We start from the raw sequence: 13,773 nt of genomic DNA, 5'->3' as shown, positions 1-13,773 counted from the left end.
TTTGGCTGGGGCCGGGTTTGATCTTGCCACCTCCAGTATATGGGGCCAGTGCCCTACTCCTTTGAGCCACAGGCACCACCCTAGAGATGGAGTTATAGGTGTGAGCCACCATGCCTGGCCAAAGTTTTTAGTTATTATAGTTGCAAGAGACCATCTTATAGGTGAGAGACTCTTAGGTCAGATTACAGAAGACAGAAACACCATTTTGAAAATCGAGGGGCTTGAGTTTCAATAGTACAGAGGAAAACAGTCTGGAGACAGAGTTAGAATTCTAAGTAGAGATTACTGTGTGTTTAGTTTGGTTGAGTAGGAGGAATGGACAGTCTAGTGCATGCTTTCCCAAAGAGAAGGATAAATGCCCCCAAGAGGGTGAATTTTGGTTCTTGAGATAGGAAAAACAGTCTCAGGCTTTATAATGCTTTGAGGTCCTCCATAGGGTCCCATTGTATAGAAATACTAAATGCAGCATATCTACATGTTACAATTTCAGAAGTATGGGTGATTAGGATAAAAATCTAAAACATGCCTAAGGGGAACCAATGAAAGAGAAAGAAGGCAAAGAAACACTGATTCTAAGTGTAAAATAATAGGGTTGTGGGTATGATGAACTTAGCAGTTCTTAAAAGAACTAAGAATTAGTGCATCATTCTTGCACTGAGTTACTGGGAGTTGTAAAGTTTTTTTATTGTTTTATTTGAGACAGAGTGACTTTGTTGCCCTTGGTAGTGTGCTGTGGCATCACATCTCACAGCAACTTCCAACTCCTGGGCTTAAGTGATTCTCTTGCCTCAGCCTCCCACGTAGCTGGGACCACAGGTACCTGCCACAGTGCCAGGCCATTTTTTGTTGCAGTTGTCATTGTTTTAGCTGGCCCGTGCTCGGTTTAAACCCACCAGCCTCAGTGTATGTGGCTGGCGCCATAATCACTGTACTATAGGCGCCAAACTGGGAGTTGTAAAGTTTTTAATAGAGGTAGGAATTTGAACAGGGGTAAAAAAAAAAAAACTAGTCCCCATGGTCATTTGGATTAGGAAGTGGTATTTTGGATTAGAATTGGGAAAGAAAAGGGTACTAAAATAAATATCTTAAAGTGAGCTTGGCTTGAGGATCGTTGTTTGGGTAGAATTTTAATTTATCATGATGAGAATGATTTCTAGGATTTTGAGAAGTACAGAGTTTCTTATTTAGAGAAGGATAGTTGTTCTGAATCCAAATTTGGTTAAGTATATTGAGTTAAGTATGGAAAAATTATTGGAAAAAGAAGAGGTTTTTTTAAGGAAACCAGATTTGGATTATATAAAAGTGGGTGAGAAATGGGAAAAGATTGGGAAAGGAGGCCACAGACAAACTGATAACCAACTCTTTTTTATCTTACTTACTTACTTCCAGACTGTGGGCAAGAGTAGCAAGATGCTACAGCACATTGACTATAGAATGAGATGTATCCTTCAAGACGGCCGGATCTTCATTGGCACCTTCAAGGCTTTTGACAAACATATGAATTTGATTCTCTGTGATTGTGATGAGTTCAGGAAGATCAAGTAAGGCCAGATTGGGTTTGGGTAATAGAGGTAGAGGCAGTAGGAAGGAAAGTCCAGAGGTGGAATTAGGTCAAAGTCTTTGCTTCCAAACTATTTTAACTTTGTAAAAACAATCATGGATTTAGTAGGAATAAAACTGTAATATCAAAAATGATCAAGTTATATTTATTTTACAAATTGAGAAACCTGTTATTAATTGGTTTGCTTCTGTTACAGTCTTTGTGTGTGTGTTGTTTTTGTTTTTGTTTTTTTTGAGATAGAGTTTCACTCTGTCTCACTGGGGTTGAGTGCCCTGGTGTCATCGTGGCTTATAGCAACCTGAAATTCCTCGGTTCCAAGTGATCTTCCTGCCTCACCTTCCCAAGTAGCTGGGACTACAGGAACCTGTCACAACACCTGGCTAGGTTTTCTATTTTTAGTACCGACAGAGATTTGGTCTTGCTCAGGCTTGTCTCCTGAGCTTAAGTAATTCACTTGCCTTGGCCTCCCAGAGTGCTAGAATAACAGGTGGGAGCCACCATACCTGGCTTTCTGTTACAGTCTTAGACTAAAGAAATCTTGGTTTAAATAGTGAATTGTTCTTCATGGTAGGGGTTGGGATATAATTACCACTTGGTATTCCTTCTTTGGTATTACTGTTTCAGTTTCCTTCAGTTCTATACTAAATATTAAATATCATTAAGATTTAGTTATTTAGGGCAGTGCCTGTGGCTCAAGGAGTGGAGCACCAGCCCCATATGCCAGAGGTGGTGGGTTCAAACCCAGCCCCAGCCAAAAACTGCAACCAGAAAAATAAAAAAAAGATTTAGTTATTTTGTTAAATAATTTTTTTTTTGAGACAGAGCCTCAAGCTATCGCCCTGGGTAGAGTGCTGTGGCATCACAGTTCATAGCAACCTCCAACTCCTGGGCTTAAGCAATTCTCTTGCCTCAGCCTCCCAAGTAGTTGGGACTACAGGCACCTGCCACGATGCCTGCCTATTTTTTGTTCTATTTGTCATTGTTGTTTGGCAGGCCGAGGTTGTATTTGAACCCGCCAGCACTGGTGTATGTGGCTGGCGTCTTAGCCACTTGAGCTACAGGTGCTGAGCCTAGTTAAATAATTTTTAAAAAGTTGTCTCCTTTCCTGATATGAAAGGTGATGTTTCAATTTTGAATATCTTTTTTTTTATTAGCCTTTTTTTTTTTTTTTTTGAGACAGAGCCTCAAGCTGTCCCCCTGGGTAGAGTGCCATGGCATAGCTCACAGCAACCTCCAGCTCCTGGGCTTAATCAAGTCTCCTGCCTTTGCTATTTTTTTTTTTGGTTACAGCCATCATTGTTGTTTGGCGGTCCTGGGCTGGATTCGAACCTGCCTCTTTAGGTATATGTGGCTGGTGCCTTAGCCACTTGAGTGACAGGCGCTGAGCCAATTTTGAATATCTTAAAAGGTTTAGGCATGTCATTTTATAGAATAACTTAGATCTGCTATCGCGTAACATTAAGGAAACATTGAGAAAAAAGACTGAAGTTAAATAAGATAACTTTGCTCTTTATCCTTGTATGTTACTATGAGTCTAGAAGTATTTCTTGTTACTTTGGGGTTGTAGGTTACTGTTTAAATGGCATAAGTTATTGTTTTCATTGTTACTTCATGAATATTTGGGTGATTGAGTGATCTAGAGGTCACTAGGATTTATGTGACTGAAATTTACTTCTGATTTATAGGCCAAAGAATGCGAAGCAGCCAGAACGTGAAGAAAAGCGGGTTTTGGGTCTGGTGTTGCTGCGTGGGGAGAACTTGGTATCCATGACTGTGGAGGGGCCACCCCCCAAAGATGTAAGGAAGATATAGGGAAGGAAAGAACTTAAGTGTGCGAGAACATTTTTAAAAGTATTTCGTATATTTGAAATCAGGGTACACACTAGAGGCACAGTATACATTTGTCAAAGAAAATGTGTATAGCACTTGATGTTAGTTTTTGGTTATCTGTGCTTTTAGGGATTAAGGCTTTTTGATGAGTTATTCTATCTGATGGAAGCTTATAGATAAGGGTAAGATAATCTGACTTATTTTTGCTTTGTATGGTTATAAAAATACATTTGACAACTATATACATTTTAGGAATCTGCAAAGCACTTCCATTCTATACTTATTATCTTCAATTCTGAACTAATATGAGATGGCGTGGGGATATGGGGAGAAATGACTTTTGAATAAGACATCTAAGAACTTGGATAAATTATTTATATTTAAGCTATAAATTTTCTTGTTTCAGACTGGCATTGCTCGAGTACCCCTTGCTGGAGCTGCAGGAGGCCCTGGAGTTGGTAGGGCAGCTGGCAGAGGAGTACCAGCTGGTGTACCAATTCCTCAGGCTCCTGCTGGGTTAGCAGGCCCAGTCCGAGGAGTTGGGGGACCATCCCAGCAGGTGAGGAACTAGGAGAGGGTTTCATTTTATTGGCAGGATGTGGCAGAATGTGAGATTAAAAAACCTGATAGAATACACAGTTAATTTTCTTAGATATGATAATGACTTGGTTAGTTTTAGGCTTGGGGAAGGCCAGTGGTCTTATTCTGATGAAACACATGTTAAAATATTTATTAACAATTATGAAATGTTATGTTGTAAAGTATTAGTTGCAAAATGTTACAATGCCTACAACTTATTTTCAAATGGTTCAGTGCCTCCATAACTTCCTTTGAAGTGGTTCGGCAATACATTTAAACTCATAGATGGAGAGTGAGCAAACAGAAATGGCAAAATGCTAAGAATTATTTGATCTAGGTAGAAGAAATACAGTGCTCAACTTTCCCATATACACTAACTTATCACAATAAAACTTTATTGTCTTATGCTTGATGAAGCCACCCCATGCTCTAGCCTCTCAGGGGAGTCTCTGGACTGCCCAGTGTCCATTGGGCATACTCCGGAGATTTAAAACCTAACTATACATGTCATACTATGTAAGCAGCATTTGGTCATTGCGTGACTAAGAGTACTTTGATAGGATTAACTTGCCACTATTGGTCGGGAAGTAAAGAGAATTTGGATGAATATACCAGAGTTGAGAAAGGACAAAAGGACTTATTAGTGCCAAAGTTTAAAAAAAAAAAAAAGTGGAGATAATGAGTGAAATGCAAAATTGCAATAATTGTTTGTATTTAATAGGTCTTTTATACCATTTGTTTTGTGTGTTTGAATAATGTGAGGATGTGCCTCACTTTTACTTTTTGGCCATGCTTCCTCAGGTAATGACTCCACAGGGAAGAGGCACTGTAGCAGCTGCTGCCGTTGCTGCTACTGCCAGCATTGCTGGAGCCCCAACCCAGTATCCCCCAGGACGAGGGACCCCACCTCCCCCTGTAGGCAGAGCAACACCACCTCCAGGTAAGATATTGGTGAATAAGAAGAATTTGGGTTTCTGGCGAGATATTATGTCATCATGAGGAAATGATGATTAAAAAGACACTAAAAAAGAAGTTAATGAATGAAGATGCACCTTAAGTGCTTAATATGGAATTTAGAGAGTATGTTTCCCTTTTTAACATACTGGTTTTTAATTAAAGGCTGTGGACTATTTTGAATTGGAGATGATGTGTTAAGAGTAGTGTTCTCAAAGAAATGATTTGACCCTCTCATTATTCTCTGGGCCATTTCTTACTTCCTCGAGCCAATTTATGGGCCCTTCATGTCTGCCATTTTTTGTTATAGGCATTATGGCTCCTCCACCTGGTATGAGACCACCCATGGGCCCACCAATTGGACTTCCCCCTGCTCGAGGGACACCAATAGGTATGCCCCCTCCAGGAATGAGACCCCCTCCACCAGGAATTAGAGGTGAGTGGGAGCATAGGGGCTCAATTAGCCAGCCAGGCACCTGAATATTTATAAGATCTTTTTCTAACTGTTTCTGTTTCCTTTTCAGGTCCACCTCCCCCAGGAATGCGTCCTCCCAGACCTTAGGATACTGATACTATTGATACATCTCAGTCACTCCCCCCTCACCCTGCAATGTGTCTTGTGAAATTGTGTAGAGTGTTTGTGAGCTTTTTGTCCCCTTTCTGCATTAATAATAGCTAATAATAAATGCATAGAGAAATTAAACTGTGAGGTACTGTTGTACGTTTTTTAAAAATTTTGTTGAGGTTAGTGTCAAAACTGGAATTTTTCTAGTCTTGAAGATAATTGTGGATGAGGCAATTCCTATTAAGCAATTCATTCAAATTATTTTCTCTTTGATTCCTAGGATTTAATGGTTGTGATACTTGTTCCTGCTTCCTAACCTTCATTTTATGATTTGACTGGTGTTGGGTAAAAACCCTTATAAATAAGGCAACTCATGACCAGGGGGTTTAAGTGATTGTGCTGCTTCAAACTTGGCCTCCTGCCTCTCACTTAACTATGCAGCATTATCTGAAGGGAACTGGGGATGGGATGAAAAGCCTTGTAAGGCTATCTTTGTACTTAAGGAAATTGTGGTACTGAATCAGACTTACACTCATTAAATCAAAGCATTTGGAATTTGGATCATTGCTTTGTGTGAAAGTTGGAACTTCAGGTTTTACAGTGCCTTGTGAACAGAACTGAGGACCTGATACTGAAATAACCATTGTCTACCAGTAAGTATTCATTTATAAATTACTAAATGACTGGCAGAGCCTCAAATACTGTGAGGCAAGGGATTGCATATTTGAGGTAATATATTCTATTCAGTATAATAACATTTATTTAGGGTCTATATTATAGACCCTAAAATACATTTGGCATACTATGGTACAAATTATGCTCATATTCACCTGTATCAGAATGACAGAGTCTTTGTATCAGAGCCAAACTCTGAGTTTAATAGTTAAGGAATGCTCTTGTAACTAGGTCCAGTTTGAGTTAGTTATTGAACAAATAAGTACATTTTAGAAGAGAAGAGGGAGGAGATTTTTAGGTTTTTGCTGCCAAGGTTTCAACTAGGCAGTGAATGAATTATCTATACTGATTATAGGAGTTCGCTTTTCAGTAGTACTGTTAAAGATTGGTGCTAGCTCCATAATACGATAGAGATAGACTGACTAGAATTTTATTTTCTCTTTTGAACATACCTGCATTAGTTTTCAGATATATTTTCCATCTTTTAAGTCATGTGCTTGCAGGTGGAGGGGTTCCAAAGAAAAGAAATCATGAAAGTGACTGTCATTATAGTCACCAACTTTGTATGGTCTCTTCCAAAGTTGTTTCCAGGATTGATGGTCCTTCTCAGGTAAGAAACATAAAGTAAACAAATGACATCACCTTTTTCAGATTTGTGTGAGTGGTATGTGAAGGTCTGTATTTTTTCCTCATTCTGCTCTTAGAACTACTATTAATTGTGATACTTTTTTGTTTTTGTAGGGAAGCATTTCTCCTTGAGTAGAAATGGTATGGATGACCCTGAGATTTTGACATATGTGATCATGCAGCGAAATTGAGGAAAACCTGTTTTTAATGATTTTTTAACTAAAAATGAATGGTTTGTAAGTTGAAGGTGAGTCATAAAAGACCTGTATGGTATTTACTTCTAATAGCTGTTTTGGTGGTGGTAATGCCATTTTCTTTTTCCCAAAGCTTGCTTGACTTTTTGAGAACCTTCATAGTTTATGAGTTATACTTGTATAAAAGAAGACAACTTGGGACATAGATTTTAATATGGTTGGGGGGGTTAAGATTGGTGGGTGAATATTTTGTTATGGATTGCTCATTCTGACCTTCTTGGTCGTAAATGCTTTGTGTTACCTAGAAATCATCCTGGGTTCTTATGTTCAAATCTTGCACGTCTCCTTTAGAACTTGGTTTGGCAACAACTTATTTCCTGATATACGTATTTTATGAAATTTTAAATCCATAAATATGTTCATGTTGCTGGTCATGTTTGATAAATGTTTTCATTGTGGTTGCAGAACAGTTTTAAATGGAATTCTTGGGATTTAGTAGTTATTGTACTTTACTGTAGGTTATGAAGTATTTGGGATATTCTTTGTTCATATGACAGCCAAACTGGTCTTGATACTGTAAGGATTTCAAAAGTTACTTAGGAAGTTACATGCTTTTGTGAACTCATTACTTCTCAATTAATACTATGATATACAATTTTAGAAGTCTTCTAATTAATATATTGGTGTTTTATTTCTTTCAGGCTCTTCTAACATAATATTACAACTATAGACTGATTTACATAAATAATTATGGGATAATAGTTCTTCTCTAGAAATTTTATAATCACTTAATCATTATGTTCATCTTAGAAAGATGATAACCTTTACTGATTTCAACACGTAGTTAATTATACTAGTCAATTATAGTCTTATACATGTTTTAAGAAATATTAAGGGCAAGAATGAGCTAGGTGAGATTTTCAAATGTGTTTTATCCAGTTGCTGATATGTTGCTATATTCAGTCTTATACTTAAATTCTAGCTTCCTTAGTCCTGTTCATATGCATAATAATGCTCAGTAGATTAATTTTTTGAAATAAAGCCAAGATAGGTTTTCATGGGTTTTTCTTTTAATGGGAGAATGACAAGAAACTGAAGTGATATATTTGTAAGTTGCACCTTTTTCAGACTCATGTAATACTCTTTTGCCCACTTAGTTGATGACTCAGAAAGGAAGAGAAAATTTGATCCTGAGTTTTCTGCTGTGTGGATCCTAACCAGTAGTGTCGCAACGAGGCTGAAAATCATATTAGCTGCTTTTAGGACAGAAACGTAAATCACTCAGGTAAAATAACCTTGTAAAGACAAGTAAGAGTAAATTGCAGAGGCCTTGGCTAGGTTCATGATGACATAGGACCTTGTCTGAACATAATGATTTCAAAACTTGAGCTTAAAATGACACTGAAAGCCAGTCAATGTGCCTCACTAGATTTTTCTAGTTTCAAGATTTTCAATAGAAAATCTTAGCTTGACATATGAAAACATTGAATACTTAGAATTGGAAGGTGTAGTATTATACTTTCCCAGTTCCTCACATATCCTTTATTTACATGGATATTCTGAGCTAATTTCTTTTTCTTTTTTCTGTACTTTGTATGTTGTTGAAAGCTAAAACGAAACTTACCCTTGGATCACAGAAGGTGCAGGCACCTAGTGAGACATAAACAAGGACATGGTAAAATGAAACTATACCTCTTGGATAAAAAATGTGCCACAGTTCTAGGGTTCTAAGTGATGTCCAGGAAGAAGGAGGAATAATATTTATGGAGCAGATATTGTGGAACACAGTGAGTATGGTACATGACTTCACATGAATGTTGTTGACATTTTAGGATAGTTGGTATTGTGTTTCTTTTTTATGCATTTGTCTATGATTAATCCACTTGTACAGAGCTCATCACAAAAATAGATGTTTTAAGAAATATTATGTGAAAGAATGAGGCAGTATTACTCAATTTATGTCAGAAAACAAGTTTGTATGTACTTCCTTATGATGAAATAGCTGATTAGAATCTAGGCCTGTTTAATATCTGACTTCATTCTCCTATACACTGAAGTAACCAGCCATTCCTAAACAGGTCAGTTGAATTATTTAGTATTTACCAGTACTTATTTTGTTTCATACCTTTTCTTGATATTTAGTTTGTTTTAAGGCACATCTTTGTTATTTTTTGATAAAAGGTGGAAATCATAAGTGCCACTTGAGATTATAAGAGTGAGGAACACTTAGTTATAGAGCAATATTTGAGATAAAGTTCTGATGATATGTTTGATAAGCCAACAGAAAGTGAATTGGGGAGTGTTTGGGGTTTTTTTGTTTGTTTGTTTGTTTTGCAGTTTTTGGCCAGGGCTGGGTTTGAACCCACTGCCTCAGGCATATGGGGCCGGCGCCCTACTCCTTTGAGCCACAGGCACTGCCCAAGTGGGGAGTGTTTTAAATGATATATTGATAAAGAGATGAGGTGGTCTTACAGCAAGATGAGAAATAATAAATGAGAAGAAATAATTCTATTTCTTCTGCTTTCAGCATCATCTCTGCTGGGCATTGAAATTAGCTTTTTAAACGTAATACCTACTTGCCTATGATTTTAAGAACTAATGTGAGATAGAAATGGTTAGAAGATAGGCTGAATTAATTTTCTTGACTGAGCATGATTTAAATATAAAAAATTAAGTGAGTTCCAGACTTAGTACCCCAGATGCAAGAAAGATCCTCATAGCTCAATTAGATGTTTGTTTAATGTGGATCATTTTGTATTTAATAGCTAAGGATAATATAGTGACTTATAGTGTAGGTATTCATACCTGTGAATTTTTGAACTGTCTTTCTTCTTATGTATGATTTATTTGCATGGCTCTTTCCTGTGTATTTTGTTAGATCATTTGTTCTTTGGTGAAAAAAATAAAGTTGAAAGGACACAGTTCCAGAAATCAGTAATTTCGTATATACTAGGAGATATGTTTCAGGAAAAGTGGTATGAGTTTTATGATGTCCATAAAATTTGGATTGTGTTACCTTATCATCTTGGTTCCTTGTGTTTAGAAATATTAGGACTTAGTTTAGATCTCCTTCAGAATCTGTTTGTTGGACTTTGTACTTCATCTGTTCAACTAGCCTTCATTTAATAAAATGAAGCCCATCTTCCTTTATCCTAAATAATTTGTTTATACTTAACTCTGGAAAATTTTGCTGTATATTATCAATGTACTCTATGTTCTTAAATTGATATACATTAAATTATTGGGGAGAATAGCAAGTTGATAACATCTGTATGTGGTAACATTAGGATATTTTCATTTCATTTCATTAGATAATTTGCTTGTAGAAACGAATTATATTTCTTCACATTTACCACCTAATTTTGTGTTACCTGAATAATTGTTGCTATTTCATATTCATTGTTACATAAATCAGATCATTCTTACAGGCTAGCTACTGTCCCTTGGGTAGTAGAATGTTGTGTGGAGGTGTTAATCTTTTTACATAGTTGTTTTAGTCATTGGGAAAAACCTTGGGAAAGACCTTGGTTGGATTTATGATGAGCTGTGTTTAGTGAGCATGATGAAGTAAAGCTCAATGTGATTACTCTGAAGTCCAGCCTAAGTATTAATCTAAGGACTCATGACACAAATATTCTGTATATAAGTTCTTAGTAAATTTCCCAAGGTTTTTTCCTAATCAGTACTGTGCAGGCTAAGGAGAATGGCACCATAGGTTATTTCCACTGCAGTAAGGGAAGTTGGTTCTAGATCCATCAGTACAATTTTCTTTTGCAGAGTTTTTGTGTTCATAGCATTGGTATATCTCACCTTTGTTTTTCCATTGTGCATTTCAAATGATAACTTCAAGAGAGTGGTGACTTTTATTAATAAGAAACTAGTATGGTTTTTCCCTCCCATCACCATCCCAGTCCACCCTTGTATGGAAATTTCATATATCATATTTCCTATCACTGTGAGACAGCTTCTCCATAAATGAGAAATTGCTACTTTGTTGGTGAGCTAATTGTTTTGGTCTGGTGAGAATTTACTTAATTTATGTTTTTGGCTAAATGCTAAAGTTAACATTTGAGAGACTATTCTTTTTTTTGCAGTTTTCACCTGGGGCCAAGTTTGAACCCACCACCTTGGGTATACGGGGCTGGTGCCCTATTACTTGAGCCACAGGCGCCACCCCAGGGACTATTCTTAAGTTACCATTTTCTGTATCTTGGTGAGAAAGATTTAATAAACATTTTGGACTCCATATGATTCATTTAAGGGAATGAAATTGGCATTTTGAATTTTCTGATACTGAGCCCTTGATGAAATAATTTGCTGCATACCATGTATTTTTTGAATGATGTCTCTAATCTCACATAATTCTATACTTTTATTTTTTTTTATGAGTCATATAGGTCTTTTGTTATATCTGATTGGCATTCAGTGATTAGATGCTTTTTTTTTTGCTTTTAGTAGCTTTTATGAGGGGAGGTTTGGCGAGTAAACAGGTAATTTAGAAAATGCATGTATAAAAAATATACCATTGGCAGTTGAATATAGCAAGATCTTATTTTTAAGTACTCATAATTAGTTCAAAGGTCTATATTTGTGTTAAGTGTTTTTGTATGTACGTATTAATAAATGATATAAATGATGTGGGCATTGATGCTGTTTGACTGTGTGAGAATTGGTTTTTGTTTTATACCAAAAAGATGTTGGGGTCAGAGAAGTGAACATTCTTTTAAAAAATAAGGTAGTTAGGTTCTTTTGTAGTTTTTGCCTTTATTAAGTTCCTGTTTTCCTGCTAGACACATTAATGTATTGATAACCTCTCAGATTGGTTTTTTTTTTTTGGAGACAGAGCCTCAAGCTATCCCCCTGGGTAGAGTACTGTGGCATCACAGCTCACAGCAACCTCCAAGTCCTGGGCTCGAGCGAGTGTCCTGCCTCAGCCTCCCAAGTAGCTGGGACCACAGGTGCCCGCCACAATGCCTGGCTATTTTTTGGTTGCAGCCGTCATTGTTGTTTTTGGTGGGCCCTGGCTGGATTCAAACCTGCCACCTTAGGTGTATGTGGCTGGCACCTTAGCCGCTTGAGCCACAGGCGCTGAGCTGATTGGTTTGGTTTTTCTTAGTGCTCTTGATCCAGGCAGACAGCTAGAAGCTGAATGAATTAAGAAAAGTGAGCTTATCCCCTTTCTACTTAAATGAATTAGATTAGAAGCAAGCAGTTAAGTGAGAAAGAGAAGGAGAGAACATGGGATCTGTTGAGGTATAGTGATGACATGGGCTCTTTGACCTTGAAATGTTGGATGCAGTATAGAGGATTCAGTACAAATAACCACATTGTGGCTGATAATTCAAATAATAATTGCTGGAAGAGAAGACCTCTTTTGTGGCTTTTTTTGGGGGGGAAGCTGAATGGTAGTGGGAGGATTGGCTTGATTATGAGATAATTAGACTCATTTCTTTTTTTTTTTTTTGAGGCAGAGTCTCACTTTGTCACACTAAGTAGAGTGCTATGGCATCACAGCTCATAGCACCCTCAAACTCTTGGGCTCAAGTGAGTCTCTGGCCTCTGCCTCCCCAACTGGGACTACAGGTGCTTGCCACAAAGCCTGGCTGTTTTAAAGACAGGGTCTCGCTCTTGCTCAGGCTGGTCTTGAACCTGTGAGCTCAGGCAATCTACTTGTCCTGGCCTCCCAGAGTGTTAGGATTACAGGCATGAGCCATGTTGCCCAGCCTGAGACTCATTCTTTTTTTTTTTTTTTTGAGACAGAGCCTCAAGCTGTGCCCCTGGGTAGAGTGCCATGGCATTACAGTTCACAGCAACCTCCAACTCCTGGACTCAAGCGAGTCTCCTGCCTCCGCCTCCCAAGTAGCTGGGACCACAGGCGCCCGCCACAACGCCCGGCTATCTTTTGGTTGCAGCCGTCATTGTTGTTTGGCGGGTCCGGGCTGGGGATTCGAACCCGCCACCTTAGGTGTACGTGGCTGGCGCCCTAGCCGGTTGAGCTATAGGCGCCGAGCCGAGACTCATTTCTTGAACCAGATGAAAGTTTCCATTCCTGCAAAGGAAATCTGAGATCAACCGAGCTGTAGTTTATGATAGAAGTGATTTGATGAGAGTAATGGAAGTAATAGATAGTTGAATGCATTGGTGAATGGGAAGATGGAAAGAAGGGAAGAAAACAAGTTTAAAATGGTTGAAGCATGTCCTTGAGTTGTATGAAGACATATAAATTGAGAATAATGTCAGGAATGCGCCATTTGTTGGCAGTAAGAAAGCCTTTCTTTTCTTTTTATTTTTTGGAGACAGAGTCTCACTTTATTGCCTTCAGTAGAGTGCAGTGGCATCACAGCTCACAGCAACCTCAAACTCTTGGGCTTAAGTGATTCTCTTGCCTCAGCGTGCCAAGTAGCTGGGACTACAGATGCCCACCACAACACACGGCTATTTTTTGTTGCAGTTGTCATTGTTGTTTAGCTGGCTTGGGCCGGGTTAGAACCCGCCATCCTTGGTGTATGTGGCTAGTGCCCTAGCTGCTGAGCTACAGTTGCCGAGCCAAGAAAGCTTTACTGCTTAAATTTTGTAACAGTGGGAAATAGGTTAGGAGTCAGAATTATAGTTTACATGCAATCTGTATTTTCCTTCAGAGTATTAGTCTCAGATTTTTCATGTTAGCTTCTATTCTTTTTTGAGAGGTGACCATACGTAGGTTATGTTTTCAGATTGCTGTGATTATCTGATTAAATGTCTGTTCTTGCTAAATTAGTAGAATGAGTAAAAGCTCTTTGGTTAAGCTG

General features: G+C 38.0%; 2 protein-coding genes and 3 non-coding genes across 5 annotated transcripts in view; all 5 read left to right on the top strand.

Annotated features, from left to right (window-relative positions):
• SNURF (SNRPN upstream reading frame) overlaps nucleotides 1–5,623 on the top strand; it is a 26,188-nt gene extending 20,565 nt beyond the window's left edge. Inside the window, exons 5-10 of the mRNA XM_023508283.1 lie at nucleotides 1,390–1,541; nucleotides 3,247–3,358; nucleotides 3,798–3,950; nucleotides 4,772–4,910; nucleotides 5,235–5,360; nucleotides 5,449–5,623. The gene's annotated coding sequence lies outside the window, so the exon portion shown is untranslated. The remainder of the gene's footprint in view (nucleotides 1–1,389; nucleotides 1,542–3,246; nucleotides 3,359–3,797; nucleotides 3,951–4,771; nucleotides 4,911–5,234; nucleotides 5,361–5,448) is intronic.
• The window catches only part of SNRPN (small nuclear ribonucleoprotein polypeptide N), a 26,116-nt gene extending 20,483 nt beyond the window's left edge, over nucleotides 1–5,633 (top strand). The window contains exons 5-10 of the mRNA XM_003802217.3: nucleotides 1,390–1,541; nucleotides 3,247–3,358; nucleotides 3,798–3,950; nucleotides 4,772–4,910; nucleotides 5,235–5,360; nucleotides 5,449–5,633. Of these exons, the coding sequence (XP_003802265.1) occupies nucleotides 1,390–1,541; nucleotides 3,247–3,358; nucleotides 3,798–3,950; nucleotides 4,772–4,910; nucleotides 5,235–5,360; nucleotides 5,449–5,486 (720 nt within the window). The 3' untranslated portion in view covers nucleotides 5,487–5,633. The remainder of the gene's footprint in view (nucleotides 1–1,389; nucleotides 1,542–3,246; nucleotides 3,359–3,797; nucleotides 3,951–4,771; nucleotides 4,911–5,234; nucleotides 5,361–5,448) is intronic.
• A 2,689-nt stretch (nucleotides 5,634–8,322) lies between these two features.
• LOC111722356 lies at nucleotides 8,323–8,394 on the top strand. Its single transcript, XR_002771184.1, has one exon. It is a non-coding gene; the product is annotated as a small nucleolar RNA SNORD107 (small nucleolar RNA).
• Nucleotides 8,395–10,515: 2,121 nt separating this feature from the next.
• LOC111722354 lies at nucleotides 10,516–10,582 on the top strand. Its single transcript, XR_002771182.1, has one exon. It is a non-coding gene; the product is annotated as a small nucleolar RNA SNORD64 (small nucleolar RNA).
• A 2,405-nt stretch (nucleotides 10,583–12,987) lies between these two features.
• On the top strand, nucleotides 12,988–13,055 carry LOC111722355. The gene has a single exon (XR_002771183.1). It is a non-coding gene; the product is annotated as a small nucleolar RNA SNORD108 (small nucleolar RNA).
• Nucleotides 13,056–13,773: the final 718 nt, after the last annotated feature.

The sequence above is a fragment of the Otolemur garnettii genome, unplaced genomic scaffold, assembly GCF_000181295.1.
Source record: "Otolemur garnettii isolate 467f Iridium unplaced genomic scaffold, OtoGar3 scaffold00238, whole genome shotgun sequence".
Taxonomy (NCBI): Eukaryota; Metazoa; Chordata; class Mammalia; order Primates; family Galagidae; genus Otolemur; species Otolemur garnettii.
This window is presented reverse-complemented; position numbering and strand designations above follow the sequence as displayed.